The sequence below is a fragment of the Azolla caroliniana genome, unplaced genomic scaffold (genome assembly GCF_043228905.1).
Source record: "Azolla caroliniana isolate FFs.n. ecotype wild unplaced genomic scaffold, voAzoCaro1.0.p SCAF_12, whole genome shotgun sequence".
In the NCBI taxonomy this organism is placed as follows: domain Eukaryota; kingdom Viridiplantae; phylum Streptophyta; class Polypodiopsida; order Salviniales; family Salviniaceae; genus Azolla; species Azolla caroliniana.
The window spans coordinates 12,322,926-12,345,575 of record NW_028230447.1 but is presented as its reverse complement, the minus strand read 5'-3'; the positions used below and the strand labels follow the sequence as shown (position 1 = coordinate 12,345,575).

The 22,650-nt window shown below is 47.3% G+C and overlaps 1 protein-coding gene across 1 annotated transcript in view; it reads right to left on the bottom strand.

Annotated features, from left to right (window-relative positions):
* The window catches only part of LOC147857144 (uncharacterized), a 30,592-nt gene that overhangs the window by 649 nt on the left and 7,293 nt on the right, over positions 1-22,650 (bottom strand). Inside the window, exon 2 of the mRNA XM_087328137.1 lies at positions 130-3,394. Within this exon, the coding sequence (XP_087184263.1) occupies positions 130-3,394 (3,265 nt within the window). The remainder of the gene's footprint in view (positions 1-129; positions 3,395-22,650) is intronic.

Genomic DNA, 22,650 nt, shown 5'->3' with positions numbered 1-22,650 from the left:
CTACTGCAACTAGCAGCAGAAACCTTCACAGAAGTGAGGAAAAGAAAAGCATTGAAGGTGAAGAGCTTACCAGGAGCTACGTAACCACAGAAGTAAGGAAAAGAAAAGCATGAAAGGTGAAGAGCTTACCAGGAGCTATGTAACCATACGAGCCAGCAATGGCAGAGGCTGATACTGAGTAGGGGGCATCGATAAGCTTGGCAAGGCCGAAGTCACCTACATGTGCCTTCATGTTCTCATCTAACAAGATGTTATTGCATTTGATATCTCTGTGAACTATGGCAGGCTTGCAATCATGATGTAGATAAGCCAGCCCCTGGGCTGCCCCTAAAGCAATCTGGTACCTTGCGTCCCAATCCAAGTTACATTGGACATTATTAGTGTCAGTGGCCAATGTAGCTGGTGCACCAGAAACTACAGAGGATCCAGAAGAGGAAGAAGAAACCGGAGCTGCACGATCTGAGATGAGAGCACGCGACGGAGTGCCATGCAGATGCTCCCCCAAGCTCCCATTCTGCATGAACTCATAGAGCAGTAAATTGGCCTTCTCATGATAACAGAACCCATAGAGCTTCACAATATTACTATGCCTCACTTTCCCCAGGGTCTTGATCTCGGCATCAAAGCTTCCATCCATGGCTGCAGCTGCAGGGGACGGGCCCTCGTCCTGCCTTGCTGGAATCCTCTTTACTGCGATAACTTTTCCCGTGCTAAGCTGGGCTTTGTAAACCGTGCCTGCAGCCCCTCTTCCTATCTCACAGCTGGGCGAGAACCCATGGGTCGCGTCGACCACATCCTGGAATGTGAGATCTGGTGCAGTTATATGGAAATAGAGCCTCTCCATTGCCTTGTCCACATGCTCTAGTTGGAGTTCATCATCCTCGCCATTGAAACTGCTGAGGGAAGCCCTTTGCCGGACACACAAGCAGAAAGCAAAAGCAAGTATGGATAAGAGGGAGACACCGAATAATATGACCGTGACTATGATAATCACCGTCTTTACAGAGAGGGAGCCGAAAGGAGAGTTCTGTGTAGATGATGATGCAGGGTTAGGGGAAGAGGTATTATTGGATGAAACGCAAGCAATGGGGAGGGGAGATCCGCAGAGGTCCAAGTTGTTGAGGAAGTTGTCTGCACTCATGTGGCTGAAAGTGGAGGGGATGGGGCCTGTCAGGAGATTGAAGGCGACATTGAAGACAAGGAGGCTGCTTATAGAGTTCTGGAAAGAGGAGGGTATTTGGCCAGAGAGCTGATTGTGGTCCAAGTAGAGGTTGTTGAGGAGGCGCAACAGGCCCAATTGCTCAGGGATCTGGCCGCTCAGGTTGTTACGTCCCAGGTCCAGGGCTATACTGAGGCTAAAAAGGTTCCCTAGCTCACCGGGGATCTCTCCACTCAGACCATTTCCACCTAATTGGAGCTCTATCAGATAACCCAAGCTCCCTAACTCTGCAGGGATCGGACCTACCAAAGCATTATTGGAAAGATCAAGGCTAGCAAGCTTTGTTAGCTTGGAGAGCTCTTTCGGGATGGTTCCAGAGAAAGAATTGTTGCTTAGATCAAGCCTCTGCAGCCTCGTACAGTTGCCGAGTGCCGCCGGGATGCTTCCACTGAGCTGATTTCCGGAGACATGGAGAGATCCTAGCCTAGTCAGCGCCCATAGTTCATCTGGCAGGCTCCCTGTCAACCGATTCCCTGAGAGGAGGAGATACATGAGGGTACCGCTAAGCTTCCCTAACTCGGAAGGGATGGGCCCCTCAAATCCATTGCCAGAGAGGTCCAGGTATGTCAAGCCCGGTAGAAGATCCAGGTCACGAGGAATGGTCCCTGAGAGGAGATTCTGATGCAGATCCAATGTCGTCAATGTCGAACAATTTCTCACTCCTTGCGGAATGAGGCCGGTTATCTGATTGGACCCTAGGCTGAGTCGAAGCAACTGGCCATTCCTGCAAACCTTCTCAGGAATGCCTCCAGTGAGCTTGTTCCCGGAAAGGTCAAGCAATGTGAGGCCACTGTAATAACCAAGCATGGGAGGGATGGTTCCATTCAAGTTGTTGTCTGCGAGCGTGAGATTGGAGAGCATCTCGAGGGCTTGCAATTGCGCAGGAATTTTTCCTGAGATTCGGTTGATGGACAGATCCATGGTCTGCAAGTGGAGGAGGCTCCCCAGCTGTGGTGGGACGGGCCCACTGAGGTTGTTCTGAAAGAGGTGCAGAAGCTTCATCTGGTGGAGTTGCCCCAGGGATGCCGGGATGCTTCCTGAGAGATTGTTCATGGAGAGATCCAGCTCTACCATGGATGTGCAATTCCCCAGTTGCCATGGGATGCTGCCCTGGAGATTGTTCCGATACAGATAGAGGAGCTGCAGCTTGTGCAAATTGCCGAGGCCTGCTGGTATGCTCCCTGACAACTGGTTATCGTATAAAGCCAGGCTGCTGAGGTTGCTCAACGATCCAAGCTCTGAAGGAATTGTGCCTGTCAGTTGATTCTTGAACAATACCAGGCTGGTTAGGCTTCTTAATTTGGCGAGGGCACTAGGGATGCTCCCTACAAGTTTGTTCTGTGCGAGACCCAAGGTCTGCAAGCTCTGGCATCCGGCTAACTCAGGGGGGATGGATCCGACTAAGCTGTTGTTGCCGAGGCGGAGCAGGCGCAGATTCTTGAGATTGCCCAAGGATGGCGGGATGGGGCCGGAGAGGTTGTTGCTGAAGAGTGCCAACTGGTGGAGAGAGGCGGAGTAGCGGCCGAAAGCGGAGGGGATGGAGCCGGAGAGAGTGTTAGAGAAGAGGTTGAGGAGGGTGAGGTTGGGGAGGAGGGAGAGTTGGGAGGGGATGGAGCCGGACAAGGAGTTGACAGAGAGGTCAAGGAGTTGGAGGGAAGAGAGGAGGGAGAGTTGGGGGGGGATGGGGCCAGAGAGATGGTTACTGCTGAGGGAGAGGATGCGGAGGGAGGAGAGGGAGGAGAGGGAGGCAGGGATGGGCCCGTGGAGAAGGTTGAGGGAGAGGTTGAGGGAGGAGAGGGCTGAGAGGGAGGAGAGGGAGGAGGAGGGGATGGGCCCCCTCAGGTTGAGGGAAGGCAGCGACAGCGACGTCACGCGGCCCGATGATGCCGAGCACCTGACGCCCTCCCACGACCAGCACGGCGACCCCAGAGACCACGACCGCGGCGGCCACTCCGCAGAACCTCCTCCTCCTCCGCCGCCTTCCAGAGATGGGCTGAATCGGAGGAGGAGCACTTGCAGATCATCCTCCTCCTCCTCTTCTTCTTCAGCCCATGCCTGCTCCTCAGCTGTTGTGCAATGGAGAATTATAAAGAAGATGAGGAGGAGGAGGATGCATACAAGCTGCCCCTTCCCCTTCCCCTTCCCCTTCCCCTGCCCCTGCCCCTGCCCCTGCCCCTGCCTCAGGAGGAGGAGGAGACGACCGGCACTACTAGAAGAAGAAGAAGAAGAAGAAGAAGAAGAAGAAGAAGAAGAAGATCTGATTGCAGACGGTCTCCTCCTCCTCCTCCTCCTCTTCTTCTTCTTCTTCTTCTGCGGCTGCATATTCGACCTACCTACCTACCTGCCTCCCACTACTCGATGCTGCTGTTTGTTGATACCAACTCTTCTCTCTCGACTCTCGACTCTCGACTATTCATTCCTTCATCCAAAAATCATTCCTTCCTTCCTTCCTTCATGGGCAGACGTAAGTGCGCACACGCACACACACACAGAGACAGAGACAGACAGTATAGTATATAGTATATAGTATGCCTGCTGAGGGCTGAGGGCTGGGTCATTATGATGGTCTTCTCTGCTTCATTTCTCCTGAGTATGTACACATATGTATGTAATGTAGTCAGTCAGTCCTCCCTCCTCACCATATTATATATTCATTCATTTGTTTGTTTATTTTTTATTTATTTTTATTCATGATACATATTTGGGTTGGGGGTGGGAGGGATATTGACTAGACTTCGCTCTCATCCAACCAAAACCCAAAACAAAAAAGCCAAAGAAAATGGAGATGGCGGCGACAACGACGGCTCCTGCTGCTGCTGCTGGTCGGATCACACAGAGGCAAAGAGGCAGAGGAAGAAGAAGAAGAAGATACATATACATATATCGTGATTCCTCAACTCTACTCTTACTCTCTCTCTCTCTGTGTTGTGTTGTGTTGTGTTGTGTTGTGTTGTGTGTGTGTCCCTGCCCTCTTTTTCTTCGCTTTCTGGTTTTGTCAATGGATATATACAATATGTATGTATAGTTGAATTCATATATTCAGACTTTTCAACTCGTTTGAAATCTTCAAAAGTGTATGTGTTGTGTGTGGTCCCGATAAAATAAAATAAAAAAACTAAACCTTCATACGTCTTGGACATGCACACGTAACACCACCCATCCACGCATTTACATGACATACATGTATGTATGTATGTATGTATGTATGTATGTACATACCATACATATACATATGTACATATTACAGACACACACACACACGTATACATATACAGATAGATAGAGAGAGGGAGAGATGGATGGATCCCCATCCCATCCCATCCATGTACGTCCATTGAAACTCCTCCTCTCCCCTCCCCTCCGTAAAGTCTCCAGACTCCAACCCATCCATCCAGAAAATCTCTCTCTCTCTCTCTCTCTCTCTCTCTCGTATTGTTATTTGCTACGTTGAGAAGCGAGATGGAACAGTACTAAATTAAGTCTCTTTTCTAGGTTGTAAAGAAACCAACAATATTATTGTTATATTCTATTACATATATGATTGATTGATTCTAAATCAGGCGTACACAAATAATTAAATAAAGATATAAAGTTCTTACGCCCCCGTCCCCTACATCGCATTTTTACGGCTTCTTTTTCTCCTGTAAATATTTTACTCTAGTAGGAAGTTGTTGACACTACCAACTCTTAAGACCTTGGTTTCAAGGCTCAATTATCAACACCTTTTTTTGTTTCCTAATTTTTTTTCTCTAGGTGCCATTATGGAACAACCTCTTGTGCGACACTCAATTATATGCATATTAACTATGATGGCACCTATTCTCTAATTTATGATCAACTCCAAGGAAGGTAATGGGCTGCACATATTATATCACTTTATGTAAATTACATGTTGCATTGATGCATCTCCCTCAAATGTCCTAAATTTGGGAGAATTCAAGTTCGATTCTTGTCATGGGCTCAATTCTATCTCATAGGTCACAATTGGCCTCTCCTAGCATTAAAAATCTCTCTCTCTCTCTCTCATGACATGTCATGATCTGTCAATAGATTCTTTTGTGAAAAATGAGGCTTTTTTACAACACCAAATGTTGGAAAAGATGTGGTGTTGATCATTTCACACATTATCTTATGCATGTTGCACCTAAACAACAATACTGAGTGCCTTCTCTAAATTAGGAAACCACAAATTCTAACACGTGCCAACCGCGTCATTTTTGTCCACCCCACACCATTGTTTCCATACAACTAGTACACATTCTCTTCAAGCATTTAAGCCACATGTCATGTGGCTTGTTGGCCAGTCATATATTGCCTTCAACAAGTTCATGAGCTTGTGTAACCCAGTTTGGTATAATGCTCAGCCTTCGAGCTTGCTTTCCACACATTATCAATTTGGTTCAATCACTACGCACATTTCTTTCACAATCACAATGTGCACTCTGAATTGCAACCTTCATTGGTAAAATTCTTAAAGATCAAGAATCACTTAACTCCACGCATTGTGGAAATGTTTCAGTTTTAGTCTTATGGGTCATATTTCACTGCAATGTACAATAATATATTCTCTATTGGGGCCACTAGATAAATGTCTTCCTATAGAAGAATTCTTTGCATGAACCATTTACACAACAACATTTTCATCCCCATTTGTGTCACCTTTTGTCCTCTTTCTCACCAAGTGCGAATTGTAGTGTGAACTCTTTGACTCAATTACTTGGTACATGAGCATATTCTCTTGCAAAAGACATGCACATCATTAAATGTGTGTGCTATATATGCATGCCTTGTTATCATTCTCCTAAATTAAACTAGGATATTCTAACAAGTCATGTATTTACCCTATGAATGATATAAGGATTGGTATAGCCCATTCGAAATAAATAGGCTTTCATGTCACGTAATCTAGATTGTTGGGTTATAACATTCTTCTCACCCAGGGGCTGAGCCAAATCATCATATAGATATTGAACATCAATTAAAATGAGAGCTTAGGTCCCCCCCCCCCCCAAAACATGAGACATAAATAAGAACACTGAAATTTCCCAAACATATATACATAGTTCATGGATGGTGGAGGCAAAAACATATATATAAGCATTCATCATATCAAAATAATGTCTTTTAAGTTTTAATTTGAGAAATAGTAAAAAAGACGCACAAACATTGTTCAACATAGTGCCAAAGACATGAGCCTTCCATACATTGTTGGTTTATTAGTACGAGTTCTCAATAACATTATGATGTCCATTTGTCTAGTATTCAAGATACACACCATATTGTGTGGATTTTGTCTTACGAGAAAAGTATTAACTTAACATATGCATGAAGACCCTTAAGGCATCCTTATTGAGTCTTGAGCTCTTCACATATTCCCAAACACAATGTACAACATTTGATGGATGTCTTCAAGCAATGTCAATGCATCAATAATATACAAAAGAGTTCGTCCCTTAGAATATTTGTTATTATATATTCTAAAATTTCGCCCTAAATCTACTCTTCCGTTTTCACCCTACAAGAATTAGAAATAATGGGATAGAACAAAACTTAATGGTTTAAATAAAATTATTGGGTTCTTCAATAGTGTTTGGGAATGAACAAAGGTTGGATGGAGTGTAACTAACAATTCAATTTTTGTAACTTGTATGTATGCATTTGCCAACCCTCTTTATTAAAACAAAACAATTATATTAATTGCGTGTTAAAAGCATTACATTGTTATTGCGACTATTTTAGTTCTCTCTTTTCCACTCAAATTGCAACTCTCACAATGCAATCCACAATGGAAGGATTCCATCCTGGAGTGCAGTAATCTTGAACTCCATCTATCACATAAACCAAACTTATCTTTCTTCATATTCAACACACAGTCTCTCTCTCTCTCTCTCTCTCTCTCTCTCTCTCTCTCTCTCTCTCTCTCTGCCTTGAAGTTCTTTTGAATCATAGATGGAATGAATGTGCTACACACCGCTTAGAGGGGGGAAAGCGAGCATATTATGCAATTGAGAACTCATGCAATCGTGGAGATATTAAGTGTTGGGTTCGCAAGAAATACCTTTTCGACACTTTGGTGACACCAATGCTTCTCTATGGGATGGAAGTATGGTGTGGTAGCATCCCTAAATCTACTTGGAAAGAGTTTTGAAAATGTCCAAAAACATTTTCTTACAAAGTTTCTACAAATTAAGAAACAAACGTCATAGATCCTCCTCATCATTGAGACGAGATCACTTCCTATTGAGATCATGGCCATGGAAAGGGTTGTTGAATACATGCTTAAGGTTCAGAAAAGTTCCTCACATCGACTTCCTAGAATCGCATGGGAAGCAAGCAAAAAGATCTAAAAGACACATAAAAGCAAAATTGTGTGTTCCGGTTAGATGCAAGATATGAAAAATTGGGTTGGTAGATGGGATGCAACACATTTGCTTCAAGATGCATCACTAGGTTCATCTGTAAATGACGTCTTTTTGCAACGCCAATGTATCATGACATGGGGAAAATGTGGAGGCTCACGCTTCACACATTATACTACACTTTTTGCACTTGATTACAAAACCATATTTTTCACGGAACGGGGAAACCGTACACATCGATACACGTTAGACCCCATTCTGTTGTCTGCCATTCGAACCGTTGCTTCCATGCGACGTAGCTTACATACTGTTGGGAAAACTGGTCCCTCCGGATGGGAAGAGTACGAGGTGAAAACCAATTGACCGCAAAATCGAAAAATCGATTAGGCTAATAGTCGAGTCGGCTGAAGCCGACTCGAGGCTATAATTGTAAATAGCCTCATTGGTGCCCTTAGTGGGCTATATTTGTAAATTGCCCAACTTGTATATGAGTATAAATATACTTAGGGCAAGTAGTTAGTGTACATAGGGTTGAATATTGTTGTATAGTTACTGTGGGTTGTTGCCTTTGTAACTAATTGAGGAAGAGAGAGACAAAGACAAAGACAGAGCGAGAGTTGTAACTCTACCGCCATCTGTTAGACGAAGATGAGTTCGAGGTCATTGCCCTTGAGTCTCCTTGTATTCCTCTCCATATATAGTGATTTAGTTCGGAGTCTATGGGCTCCCGCGGTTTTCCCATTTCAGGTTTTTCAACCTGTGTCTTTGTACTTCTGTTTCTCTATGCACTATCATTCTCGATCTTTGCACATGCATACGCACACGAGTGTCAACCGGTTGTGGCCGGTACAATCCTCAACACATACATTGTGATATGAGTTTTCACATTTGCATTGTCAAATTTATAATGACACAATTTGTACCAATTTTAATCCTTAATTACTTTTGTGTAAAATATGGTATCTTATTTTAAGATAATTCATAGATAATTTTGCCCTTACATGATTATAACTTTTCACCTAGTACAACTTTAATAAACTTAAAAAGTAAAGACCATTAAAGTGTATGGAATTGCATACACACATAAAATTTTCAAGCAAATGTATTTACGTGTAAACAGAGGTTGGCCACACATGAGATGGTTGCGTAAATCAACCTCTTGGATATTGTAAGGTCATTAGTTCAATACATTTATGTGATATGTACTTTAGTAGCCATGATGTATGGTATAATAAAGATGAGAAAGAGAGAGAGAGAGAGATTTTCTTAATAGAGAGGTCAAATATGACCAATGAAACAAAGAATAATACATGTGATTGTGATTCGTGAATGACCACTCTTAGTGTTCAAGAACGTTAATAATGAATATAACAATTGAGGGCATACACTATGACTATGGTAGAAATTTTCACAAAGATTGGGTTTGTTCGTTAATGTGTGGAAAGCTTAGTCGAATGTGATCAAAGTGTGATACTTAGGTCAAACCAAGTTTCTCACGCCAATTGGAGGATAGATTTATTGCATCCATGTGGAAGAAGGTGTGTGACATAAGATGAGGGCTCAAATGAGATCAACCTAATTTCGAATGTGCTTGGCTCAGTCAAAGCATTCTACGGAACCCATGTATCAAAGATGACTCTGGTAAACTAATTGGATCAAGTAAGGGGTTATCATGGGGATGCATTGCAAAAAGAGTATAGAATGTTGGAGACGGTTTATGTCATTGACAATACAAGATCAATCCAACATACTCCAAGGAATCAGGGGCAGATTGACTATGAGATTTGAAATTATTAACGCTCTATTTCTTAGGGAAGTTGTTAATCACAAGGAGGGCTCTTTGAACCCAAGAGGTAGGGAAACACTAGACAAGATCGAAGGCCATGAATTGCGAGACAATGAGACACCAACATTGAATATGACAATTCGAGAACCCGTGTATACTGGTCATAAATGGATTGTAGATCCTGATCCGATCAAAGTACAACAAAAATGACACTCTTTGGGACCCTTTGCAATGAACATGGTGCGGATCCTTATGCATGTTAGAGGCATGACCATATAATATCCAGTGGTAAGATTGTACTGTAGCATTCTATACACGTGGATAAAGTATGAGGGTTAAGCTGGGAATGATTACTTTTAATCCTTGATTGAGACAACCCATTAAGGCCAAGTGTGAACTTGCCTAGGGGCCTTAGGTCTGGCTATAAATATGAGGTGTAGCTATCCTCATTTGACACATTATCGATTAAGTCGAGACTCTGTCCTTGTGGTGATCAACTCTTGAAACGAGCGCGCCAGTTCCATGTACGACCCAATGCCATGACGGTGGTATGGGACGCTGATCAAGGCTCGAGTCTGTCTCGATCCCTTCGCTCGGGGGTGGTTGGGTGGATCGACACCCTTCTTTCTCTCTCTCCTCTCTTTTACATTATATTTCCTTATCATATGCTTCCATTAGGATCTAGCTCTAACAATGCGGGTCAAGGAAGCAAAGCCATCTCTTTCTTCCAATTCATGACTAGATTGGGTCGCCACATTCTAGCCGCTTAGACCACCTGACAATCGACTGCTGCAAAGGTATGACACACATATCATGTTCCTCATAAAATGATCACTATGCTTTGGCAAAAAATATGGAAACAACAACATGCTAGGCGAATTACCACGTTCCAGTGGTTATTAATACCTAAGTCACTACTAGTTGGAGCATAGGAGCTTGGGAACCTTAGCTCTCCTAATTGTGTAGTGTGCTCAAATGCAGAAGAATCAATCGGATACGCTTTGTGGAATTGCCCAGAGACCCATCGAATATGGCATGCTGTTGGACGCCTATTGCAATTATGCTAGGTTGAAGGCACAATGAAATGGGGAAATGTATGTTGGTTATCATGGCAGGCTCCAGTTGATAGGTACGAACATCAGGAGGAAGGGATGACTTTGGTGATAAAAGCACAAGAGGTTTTTTTTCCACCATCGACAATATCCACTCAACTCCTATTCATGCTAAATCTCAAGTTCTGCTGGAATTGGTCAACTCAATAACTCATTGGATTGGGGTGACAAAAACGCCTCATTCATGTAGGAATTTGTTGAAGCATCATGAAGCGAGTGTATTGCATCTTATCTTCCAAGCTAGTGTTCGATATCTTGTATCCAACTGGAACAAAAAAATTGTTTGGGTGTGTCTCTTGAATTTTTTTCTTGCATCTGATACCAATTCTAGAAAATCAATGTGAGTAGCATTTTTGGACTTTAAGAATGTATTTGGCAACCCTTTTGTTGAGCGGACAAGCTCAACCGGATCCGGATCGATTGAATAAGCCAACACCGGATCGGAGTTCGGATCAAAGAACCGGATCAGTATCCGCCCGGGGGCTTCATTGTCAAAACTTGTATGATAGCACGTGAGTTCATCAAAAGGGGTTTTAATTAATTAGTGAGATACAGAATATATATATATAAGGGTATTAATAAAGATTTGAAAATATATTTACATAAGGGTATTATCAATTATGCTGGAATTCTTTTTTACATAAGCCCATTAATATTAGATATTTTAATGAGATAGTAAAGAATATATTATGCAAACTGACAGGAACTATGTGGAATAATCTTCGGTCACAACCGAGACTTAGATCACTTCAATGATAATCAAACACAAAAAGATAAGAAATGGAAGTAAGTACACAGACAGAAGAGAATGCACAGGATGTTAACGTGGAAAATCCTAAACGGGAAAAACCATGGGAGTCCCCAAACTCCAACTCTCACTATGCAAGGAGAATACAACAGGGGAACACAGAGGCAACGACATCGTGCTCACATGCTTTGCCTAGCGGCGGTTACAACAAAGACTCGCTCTATCTCTGTCTCTCTCTTTCTCTCTTTCCTCTACTACACTTTGTACAGTAGTTACACCAATAACTCTATACAAAATAATGACAACACACAAAACATGTTTGCCCTAAGTCATATTTATACTAATATGACTTTAGGACTATTTATAGATATAGCTCCAATGGGATCTCAGAAACATAATTACATATATGTCACTTCATCCGGTAAGAGGCTCTCATCGGGCCTTCATCATCCCATCCGGAGGGACCGAAATCCTAACAAACTCCCCCTTCACTCCGGCATGGGATGTCTGGTTAGTCCAAATCGCTTCCGACATGCGTCCAACTTGTCGGGTTTCATCACTTTGGTCAGCATATCGGACCCGTTCTCCTCTGTGTGGATTTTCGTTAGCACAAACTCCCGATCTTCTACTCGCTACTGGATCCAGTGGTACCTACGCTGGATGTGCTTTGTCCTGGAATGATAGGCAACGTTCTTTGCAAGGTGGATAGCACTCTGACTGTCACAGTAGAGCCGATATTCCTCTTGTCGGATCCCTAGCTCTCCGATGAAGTCCTTCATCCATAGTATTTCCTTGCCGGCTTCCACAGCCGCCATGTAGTCCGCTTTTGTGGTTGACAATGCAACCGTCTTTTGCAGCCTCGACTGCCACGAAACAACTCCCCCTGCATATGTCATGACATATCCGGATGTTGACCAGCTGGTATCCGCATCGGCCGACATGTCCGAATCCATGAATCCGTCAAGTTGGGGTTTACTTGAGCCGAATTGGAGGCACATTCTCAAAGTGCCCTTTAGATACCGGAGTATCCATTTTACCACATTCCAATGCTCCTTGCCGGGATTGCTCATAAACCGGCTCACCACTCCGACTGCGTATCCGATATCCGGTCGGGTACACACCATTGCGTACATTAAGCTCTCGACGGCAGAGGCATATGGTATCTTCATCATATCCGCCTTCTCTGCTTTCGTCTTCGGGCTTTGCTTACCGGATAACCTACAGTTTGTCGGGAGTGTCGATCCGACCGGTTTTGCTTTTGACATGTTGAACCGCTAAAGCACCTTTGTCACGAACTTCTCATGTGACAGCCACAATTGCTTCTTCGACGAGTCCCGGATGATATGCATCCCCAATATTTGTCTTGCCGGACCCAAGTCTTTCATTGAGAAGGTCCGGTTAAGGGCCTTCTTCAGCATCCGAATCTTCGCTTGGTCCTGTCCGATGATCAACATGTTGTCCACGTACAGGAGGAGTATCAGGAAGTCTCCACCTTCGAACATGTTCACAAATACGCAATGATCGGCCTGAATCTTGTGGTACCCTTGATCGATCATGAAGGAGTCGAACTTTCGATACCATTGTCGGGGAGCCTGCTTCAAACCGTAGAGGCTCTTCTTCAGCTGGAAAACCAGATACTCCTTCCCTTTCTTCACAAATCCCGCCAATTGCTGCATGTAGATCTCCTCTTCGAGGTCGCCATGGAGGAACGCCGTCTTCACGTCTAAATGCTCTACCTCGAGGTCCATGCTTGCCACTATGCTTAGCACCGTCTGGATGGAAGTCATCTTTACTACCGGGGCAAATATCTCATCGAAGTCCACGCCCTTCTTCTGTTGGAACCCCTTCACCATGATCCTGGCTTTGTATCTCGGGGGGTTACCGGCATCTCCCAGTTTAAACTTTTACACCCACTTGTTTTGGAGTGCCCTCTTTCTTTTCAGCAACTCCACCAATTCGTATGTGTGTGTCGTCCTGCATGGCACTCAACCACTTGGTGTCATCCTTCGCTTCTTCGAAGCTTTCCGGCTCCCCCTCATCGGTTAGCAACACATGCTCTGCATCCGGAAATCTTCGGGGAGCTCTTCTTTGTCTGAGAGGATATCTCCGTCTTTGGTTTTCGGCAACCGGCTCCTCTATTTGTTCTTCATCCGAATCCGATTCGGGGTCTTGGCCGGTTCCGATTTCAGCTTCCTCTTCTTCTTCTTCTGCCGGTTCGGTATCCTCATCGTAACCGGTCGGTTTTTCGAGTGTCAACCGGCTCTTAGCCGGGTAGGTCCGAATCTCATCGAACCGATCCTTACCGATCGACTCGGAGTTCATTATCTTTTTCTTCGACTCCCAGTTGGCTGTCCTCCATGAAGATAATATCTCGACTCCGGAAAACCTTCTTGTCGACGGGGTCCCACACTCGGTAACCAAACTCATCATCGCCGTATCCGAGGAATATGCAAGGCCGGGACTTTGGATCCAATTTTGCTCTCCAGTCCTTTGCAACATGCACGTAAGTGAGACACCTGAACACCTTCAGATGCTGGTAAGACACTTACCGGTCCACACTTTCTGCGGCGTGTCTCCGTCCAAGGGTACTAAGGGTGATCTGTTTATCACGTAGGTCACTGTCGTAAGCGCCTCAGCCCAAAACGTCTTGGGTAACTTGGCATGTGCTAGGATACACTGGACCCTCTCCATTATGGTTCGGTTCATCCTCTCGGCCAACCCACTGAGTTCCGGCATCTTCGGCACGGTAAATTCGAGCCGGATTCTCTTCAAGCGGCAGTACTCCTCAAACTGCCCCTGGTATTCGCCTCTGTTATCTGCTCGAACCGCCTTCAACTTCTGGCTCGTTTCTCTTTCCACTCTCGCATGGAGCTCCTTGAAGACGGATAACACTTGATCCTTCGCCTTCAACGGTGTGGGCCACAACTTCCGGCTGTGGTCATCTATGAACAACACGAAGTACTGTGCTCTGGCATGCGACTTCGTGACCACTTGACACACATCGGTATGTTGGTATTACGTCTCATCGGTGGCCTTGAGTGGAAGGAGGTCCGGTTTTGCTTACCGGCCAAGCAGTCGGTGCAGCTCTCAAGGTGCACGTCTTTCACCGGAATGAGGTTGTCATCGGCAAGCCTCTTCATCCCCTTCTCGCTCATGTGACATAGTCTCTTGTGCCATAGCTCACTGGCAGTGTCGAATGCTACGTTCACTTCTTCCCGGCATAACCGGGCATTCATCAGGTATAGTGTGTTGACTTTCTAGACCCTAGCCACTATTAGGCTCCCTTTGTTGAACTTCATGACTCCCTTTCGGATGTGTAGAAAGTAGCGTGCGGAAGCAAGTATGAAGACCGAACAGAAGGAAGAAAACTCAGGTTTAATGGAGAGCTTGAGCTTACGCAGTATACTCGGGAGAGACAGAGAGAGTGAGAGAGAGAGAAAAACACAAGAACTATATTCAAGAACAATACACAATCTCTATTCACTATCCCTTACATATGTGTGTTCAATGAACACTTTTATACAAGTACTAGAAGGACTGACAGGAGTACTGACAGTACTTCAATGGTCATTAAGAGCTCCTACATTAACTCCCAAATATATTCCTCACGGAATATCTTTCCTAACGGCCTCCCGGTTTACGCACCGATCCGGCCCTAACTACGCATTCGGCCTAACCGATCGGATCGGTCCCAACCGATCCAGTCCTCGGCTTCTTCAACCGATCCGGCCGATGTTGAGCTTGTCTCTCAACTCTCCCCCTCAAGCTCAACTTGAGCCTCTTCGGGATCTTTGGGCTCACAGCTCCGGTTCCTCCTGGCTTCACGCCTCGCTCGCGCTCCTCGACCTGTTTGACTCCGCGCGCTTCGACCCTTCCGGTCGGCTTGTCTGCTCATGTGGCCCTTATCAGCTCTTCTGCTGTTGCGGTGTTGACGCTTCTCCTACTGCCTGTTTTTCCGCTTTGGCCTCGGTTGATTCAGCGTATCTGAATCAAACATCGGAACCGACTCGGCTACCTCCGATCGGTTTTCGCTCTCGTCCGAGTTGGCTGTCTCCAACTCGTCTTCGGTCTTCTCGCCCTCGATGGTGTCATCTTCCCCATGCGTGGTTGGCTTCGGCTTTCTCCTTCGGCTACTCCCCTTCTGTCCACTTCCGGACTTTTCCGCGGGTCCGCCCTCGGCTTCTTCAGCCGATCCGAAGTCAAGCTCGACAACCGACTCGGTGTCGCGGTCTCCGCTCCTTTCCTGCTGCCTTGCTTGGTCGTTCGGGATTGTTCTCCCCCTCAAGTTTGGCACGTCAAGGTGACGCAATCCGAGCGCACCGGAGAATTGCCGCAACTTGTCCAGACCAAGAGGCTTGGTGAAGATGTCGGCAGTCTGCCGATCCGTCGGAACGTACTGAAGTTCGACTTCACCGGAAAGGACACACTCACGGATGAAATGGTAATGCACCTCAATGTGCTTGGTCCATGCGTGGAAAACGGGGTTTTTCGCAAGCTGGATGTTGCTGAGGTTGTCGCAGTAGATCGTCGTCGGATCTGACACCTCCTCTTGCAGGTCCGTAAGTAGCCGCTTCAACCATATGGCTTCGCATGTCGTGACAGCCGCTCCTCGGTACTCAGCTTTGGTGCTCGACAGTGCAACTGTCGGCTGCTTCTTACTGCTCCATGCGATTGCGGCACTCCCGAGGGAGAACGCGTATCCAGACGTGGATCGGCGATCGGCAGCGTTGCCAGCCCAATCAGCATCGGTGTAGCCGACTAATTGCGCGACTGCACCGGTCCGATATAGCAGTCCCCGGTCCTCAGTGCCGTTGACATACCGAAGTATGCGTCGCGCACACTGAAGGTGCCCCTTGGTAGGTTGCGCCATGAACTGACTGATCACCCCGACCGGATAACTGAGGTCGGGTCGGGTGATGGTCAAGTATATGAGGCTTCCGACAATTTGTCGGAACCTCGTCGGGTCGCATACCTTTCCCGTATCGGGACGAAGCTTGACGGTTCTGTCCAGAGGAGTCGAGACGGACTTACAGTCAGCCATCCCGAATTTGAAGAGCATACCCAGCACGTAATGACGTTGGCTGATCAATATGCCTTCGGGGGTACGGATCACTTCGATCCCGAGGAAGTAATGAAGGTCCCCCAGATCCTTCAGGTCGAACGATGCCGCAAGCTGAAGCTTCACGCAGTCGATTTCACCTAGGTCGGCGCTGGTGATGACCAAGTCATCAACATACAGTAAAATACTAACCGGTCCGAGTCGACCTTTCCGGATGAACAGGGAAGAGTCCGATTTTGTCGTGACGAAGCCCATCCGATGCAGTTGTTGCGTGATCTTCGCGTTCCAGGCACGCGGGGCTTGCTTCAGTCCGTAAAGGGACTTCTTCAGTCGGCATACTGCCGAGGAGTTCGTTCCGGAGTGAAATCCGGGGGGCTGTACCATGTACACCTATTCCTCAAGGTCACCTTGCAGGAACGCATTCTTTACATCCATCTGATGTAAGTGCCACCCCTTCGCCGTAGCTACTGCGAGCAAAACACGGACGGTCGTCATTTTCGCGACCGGCGCAAACGTCTCATCGTAGTCGATGCCGTGTTTTTGCGCGTAGCCCTTTGCCACTAGCCGAGCCTTGTACCGGTTGACAGAGCCATTGGTGTTGTACTTGACCTTGTACACCCACCTACACCCGATCGGTTTTACCCCTGTTGGTGCGTCAACCAGGTCCCAGGTCTCGTTCTCCACCAATGCGTGCATCTCTTCCTCCATCGCGGCACGCCAATTCGCGTCTTTAGCCGCTTCTGCGTAGCTCTCCGGCTCACGCACTTCCGCTACACGGGTCATGTACGCATAATGATGCGCCATGTACTCGTTGTATCCGAACTGCAAAACAGGATTCTTCTGGCGGGTAGATCGGCGTAATCTTGCATTAGCCGATGTCGAGGCCTTCTCGGTCGACGCGGACTTCACCTTTAAAGACCCGTCACTGGTTCCCTTGGAGTCGGACTCACGTCGGTCTGACTTGTTCCTATCCGTGCCGGAATCCGACACCTTCTTCTTCCCTTTCTCTTTGCGAGTAAGCCATCTCCTCGGCTTCCTGCCCGGGGAATGCATGGCCGAGTCTCCACTACTCGCCGGCTCTTCATCGGACTGGTCGTACCGACTCAGTCGTCCAATTGGTCCGCTTAAATGGAGTGAAATCGGACTCTCTTCGCGGGTCTCGATTTCGGGCTCATCCGGAGGCATCTTGACCTCGTTGACCTCATCGTCAGAGCTCGGATTGGAGTCGGGGTTCGTAGTCGGGGGCTGGTACCAAGACGCGAACTCGTCAAACACAACGGCTAACACGCGCTTGTTTGGTGCGAGGGTTATAACACTTATAACCCTTCTGCTTGTCTGAGGAACCGACGAAGATGCATTTCTCGGCCTTTGCGTCCAACTTTCTCCTTTTCTCCTTCGGTACATGCACATACGCAGTGCTACCGAACACCCTCAAGTGTCGCAAGTTCGGCTTCGTTCCGAAATATAGCTCGTGCACCGACACTTTGTCTTCGATCCGGTTCTGGATGTATACTGCGGTTGTTACCGCCTCGGCCCAGTAGAACTTGGGCAAGCTCTTCTCCTCCAGCATTGCCCGTGCCGCTTCCACAACTGACCGATTCTTCCTCTCGGCCACGCCGTTCTTCTCCGGCGTGTATCTACAACTGAATTTGGACCGAATTCCCATTTGTTGTAGATAACCGTTGAATTGACCAGAAAAGTACTCTTTCCTGCCATCCGACCGCAGGCACTTGATCTTTCGTCTCGTTTCCGTTTCCACAAACCCTTTGAGGTCCCGGAAACAGTCGAAGACTTCACTCTTCCTTTCAATGAGGTAGATGCACATGTGCCGTGTGTGGTCGTCGATGAAGGAGACGAAATATCGGCTCCCGCCAAGACTAACGTTTTGTGCCAGCCCCCACACATCGGAGTGTATAAGGTCGAGCTTGTTCCGGCTCTGGTTTCGCTCGTTGGGGAAAGGAAGTCGGTGTTGCTTCCCGACTGGCAGGCTTCACAAATTTGTGCGTTTCGGCCACTAAATTTGGGCAATCCGAACACTACCTGTTTCGATTGCAGATCTTGAAGCCGCTGGTAGTTGACGTGCCCTATCCGCTTGTGCCACAAGTCGATGTCCGACTCGGATTTTCGTCCCTTCGCGAACATTGCGGTGCCGCCGTCAGTGGAGTCGAGGATGAACATCCTCCCATCTCTGTGCCCTTGCGCAATCACACGGCCTTCTTCCTCAATGAAGCACCCGAGGTGTGTAAACCGAACCTCCATCCCTTGGTCGACGATCAGTCCGACCGAGACCAAGTTCTTCCTGATTGTCGGAACGTGCAACACGTTCATGAGTTTCCCTTTCTGCCCGACATGGCTAAGGGGAACTTCTCTGACATTCGCGATCGGATGCGGAGTGTCGTCTCCAGTTGCAACCACTCCAGGTTGTATCGGTTTTTCAAGGTACGAGGATCACTCCTTATGGTTCGTCATGTGGTTTGACGCGCCGGAGTCTACGTACCACACCTCGTCCGATCTCGGGGTGGTTTGTTTCATTGAGCTTGCTTTGTGTCTCGTCACGAAGGCAGACCCTTCTCCGGCTCTCTCGGAGTCTTCGGTGTAGTGCGATCGCTGCCGATTTCCCTTGTCGGTATGTTTGAAGCCGTTTCCGGAACCTGTTCTCTTCGAATCGGCGTGCTTCTTCCAGCATTCGCTTTCCCTGTGGCCTTTCTTGCCACAGTACCAGCACTCTGTGATGGCCTTCCCTTGCCGGTTCTCATCGCTTCGACTCCCCTTGTTTCCGGAGGGTCCGGAGTTGCTGTCGGCATCACTTCGGTGTTTTCTTCCTTCATCTCGTCGGCCGCCTCCATTGCGTGCTGACTCGGCTCGTCCTCCACGTCCACGGGGCCTATCTCCCTCCGTGTACAGCATTCTGCTGTCGGTGTGTGTGCTTGTAGACACACCCGCGTGGTTCTCCTCTACCAGGAGCATTGACTGTAAGTCGAAAAAGGACGGCATATTCTCCCGGGTACACACAACCGTTCGGAACGCTCCGAACTTCGACTCCAAACCTCCGAGACAGATCTGGACCATCTCGCTCTCCTCGATGTTCACCTCTATGGAGGTGAGGGAGTCGCAGATATCCTTGATCTTTGAGGTATAGTCCGCCACCGACAAGTTGCGTTGTCGTAGGTTGCTCAACTCCTGTCGGAGCTGAAGCTTCCTTGCAGTGGTGCTCGCGGCGAAGATCTTCTTCAGATTTTCCCACGCACCCTTCATCGTCTTTGCATCCCGAACATAGCTCAATAGCTGTTCGCCCACACACGACGCGAAGCAGTATAATACCCTGCTCGCCGATTGCTCCCACGACGGGAAGTCTCTGTGTGTCGATTTGGGTGCCGTGTCATTAGCTCCTTCGACATAACTCCAGTAGCCGTGCCCGAGCAGGTACTGGTGCATCTTGTAGGACCAAGACGCATAGTTGGTTCTGTCGAGCTTCTCTGTTGGAAGCGAGCTCGCCATGCCTCTATCCATGGTTTTTTTTGTTCTTCTTCGTCAAGCTGTGTCGGCTGCAGAGAGGTTCTCAACCCTCGCGCTTTGATACCATGTAGAAAGTAGCGTGCGGAAGCAAGTATGAAGACCGAACAGAAGGAAGAAAACTCAGGTTTAATGGAGAGCTTGAGCTTACGCAGTATACTCGGGAGAGACAGAGAGAGTGAGAGAGAGAGAAAAGCACAAGAACTATATTCAAGAACAGTACACAATATCTATTCACTATCCCTTACATATGTGTGTTCAATGAACACTTTTATACAAGTCCTAGAAGGACTGACAAGAGTACTGACAGTACTTCAATGCTCATTAAGAGCTCCTACACTAACTCCCAATTATATTCCTCACGGAATATCTTTCCTAACAGTGTCCCGGTTTACGCACCGATCCGGCCCTAACTACGCATTCGGCCTAACCGATCGGTCCCAACCGATTTGGTCCTCGGCTTCTTCAGCCGATCCGGCCGATGTTGAGCTTGTCTCTCAACAGGATTCTACCCGTGTAGCCTTCATCGTCTAGCCTATCGGCTGATATTAGGACTAGTCGAACCTCCGGAACATGTCAGACATCCTTCAACAACAACTTGCATCCGGTTGGTGTTGTCAGCCACACGTCTCCTGTGTCGACGATTCGGCATGTACCTTCATTCCCCATCCGGACATAGCTGTGCTCACCGGCTGTGTAGGATGAGAAGCATTTCCGGTCCGGGGTCAGGTGGAACGATGCTCCGGAATCGACAACCCATGTTGTCTTGTCGCCGGCAAGGTTCAACTCACTCTCCTCGGTGATGAGCATCAACTCCTCTTCACTTGCCGTGATTGTTGTCATTCCCTTCCGGTCTGGTCCCCTCCGGTCTTTACCGTTCCGGTCCGGTGACTGCTTCGAATTGGTACTGTCGGTTTCCTTGTCTTTTCGGAAATGCCGACAGTTCTTCTAGAAGTGCCCCGGCTTCCCATAGTAGAAGCAATTGGGCCTTCCCCTTGACTTTGACCATGTCCCCGACATTTCCCGGTTTTGGGGACTCCGGTTCCTTTGTCTTCCGTGTTCCAATTTGGTAAGGAGCACTTTGGAGTTGGAACTCATATCATTGTCTTTCCGACGCGCTTCCTCATCTAGCAAGCTCGACTTGACTCTTGCTAGGGATAACTGTTTTCCTTCCAGTTCGTCGTTGCCCAAAGTGACAACTAGCGTCTCCCAGCTATCCGGGAGGGAACCGAGCAGGAGTAGAGCAAGTACCTCATCGGTGAGATTTACTTCCAACAAGGTTGCCTGGTGAATCAGCCCCTGGAAGGCATTCATGTGCTCCGCCATACTAGAGTTGTCTTGGTACCGGAGCCTCATTAGCTTCCGAAATACCAAACCTGATTAACAACATTTTTGTTCTGAAACATAATGTTGATCTTCTCCCAGAGCTCATGAGCCTTGCTCTCTTCATTGAAGTTGTTGTACAGGCTCATGTCGATGAAGCACCGTATGTACGCCATTGTCTTCATGTGCATCACCTCCCATATCGTGGTATTGATCTTGTCCGGTCCCTTGTCCCCAAACTGAACTGGCAACCAAAGATCTTTAACCACGAGCATGTCCCTCATCTTCGACTTCCACACTGAGTAGTTGGAGCCAGCGAGCTTGAACATGCCGCCAAATGAATCTTCCATTTTTTGTGTTGTTTTTCTCTTATACCAGATTGATAGGAACTATGCGGAATAATCTTCGGTCACAACCAAGACTTCGATCACTTCAATGATAATCAAACACAGAAAGATAAGAAATGGAAGTAAGTACACAGACAAAAGGGAATGCACAGGATTAACGTGGAAAACCCTAAACGGGAAAAACCATGGTGTCGTAGTGTGAATCACACACTACGTGAAATATGTAAAATACTATATCCGATTTAAAGTAAGTATAATAAATAAAATAAAATATTAAAAATATTTATTACATGCATAGGGAAAGATTCAAACCTTGTACCTCCACGTTGTCGAGGTATTCCTCGCGGATGCGTGAAATGAGGCGGGACCTTGGGGGTCTTGCACCGAAAAGCAAGAGAGAAAGGAGAAGGGAAGAGACCCACTACGTGCGAGCGCAGATTCTCAGGGACACGGCCCTCGACACAAAGACGCGAGTGGGACACCGACGCAGAGAGACACGAATGTATGTATATATATATTAACAAGGACAAACAACAAGAAGCACGAAGTCGGTTACAACCGAACAGGCCGGCGAACAGATGCCGATGCCTGTTCGTAAACGCACAGAAAGAAAGGAGTAGGTTGGAGGTGCTGCCGGAAGCACTCGGGCATTCCTTAGAGCAGCGCGAGCCTCCCGAAATCTACACAGAAAGAAGCTATGGAGTTTTGAAAGAGAGAGAAGCCTTTCGCCGACAACCCGACAGCACTTCGTCCTCTCTAACCGCGATCCCTTCCCCCCTCCTCGTCTCCCTCCTTTTATAGGCAAGGAAGGCGCCGTTTCCCATTAACTTCCTACCTACCGAATCTACCTACCTAGGATCTTCTATGTACAACATAAGGCGTACGTGCATGAAGAGCCGGTTCCTACGCTCCGGTGCACCGATTCCGCTTGTGGACGGTTTTCTTCACGACATCCGCCCCCACCTAACCGCGCATCCACCGGCATGCGCCAAATTGAGTTGGGATGGAGAAAACCCGTCCAGCCTTCATTCCCCGCCCGTCGGTTCTTCCTCGGTTTCAGATCGTTCGTCGTCGCGGTCTAGGTTAACCGGATCCGGCTCGTCGTCGTGACGCTTCTTGAACGCTTTGATCCGCTTCCCAGCTACCGGTATCGCCATTCTCGTGCCGTCGAGTTCCGCAAGATG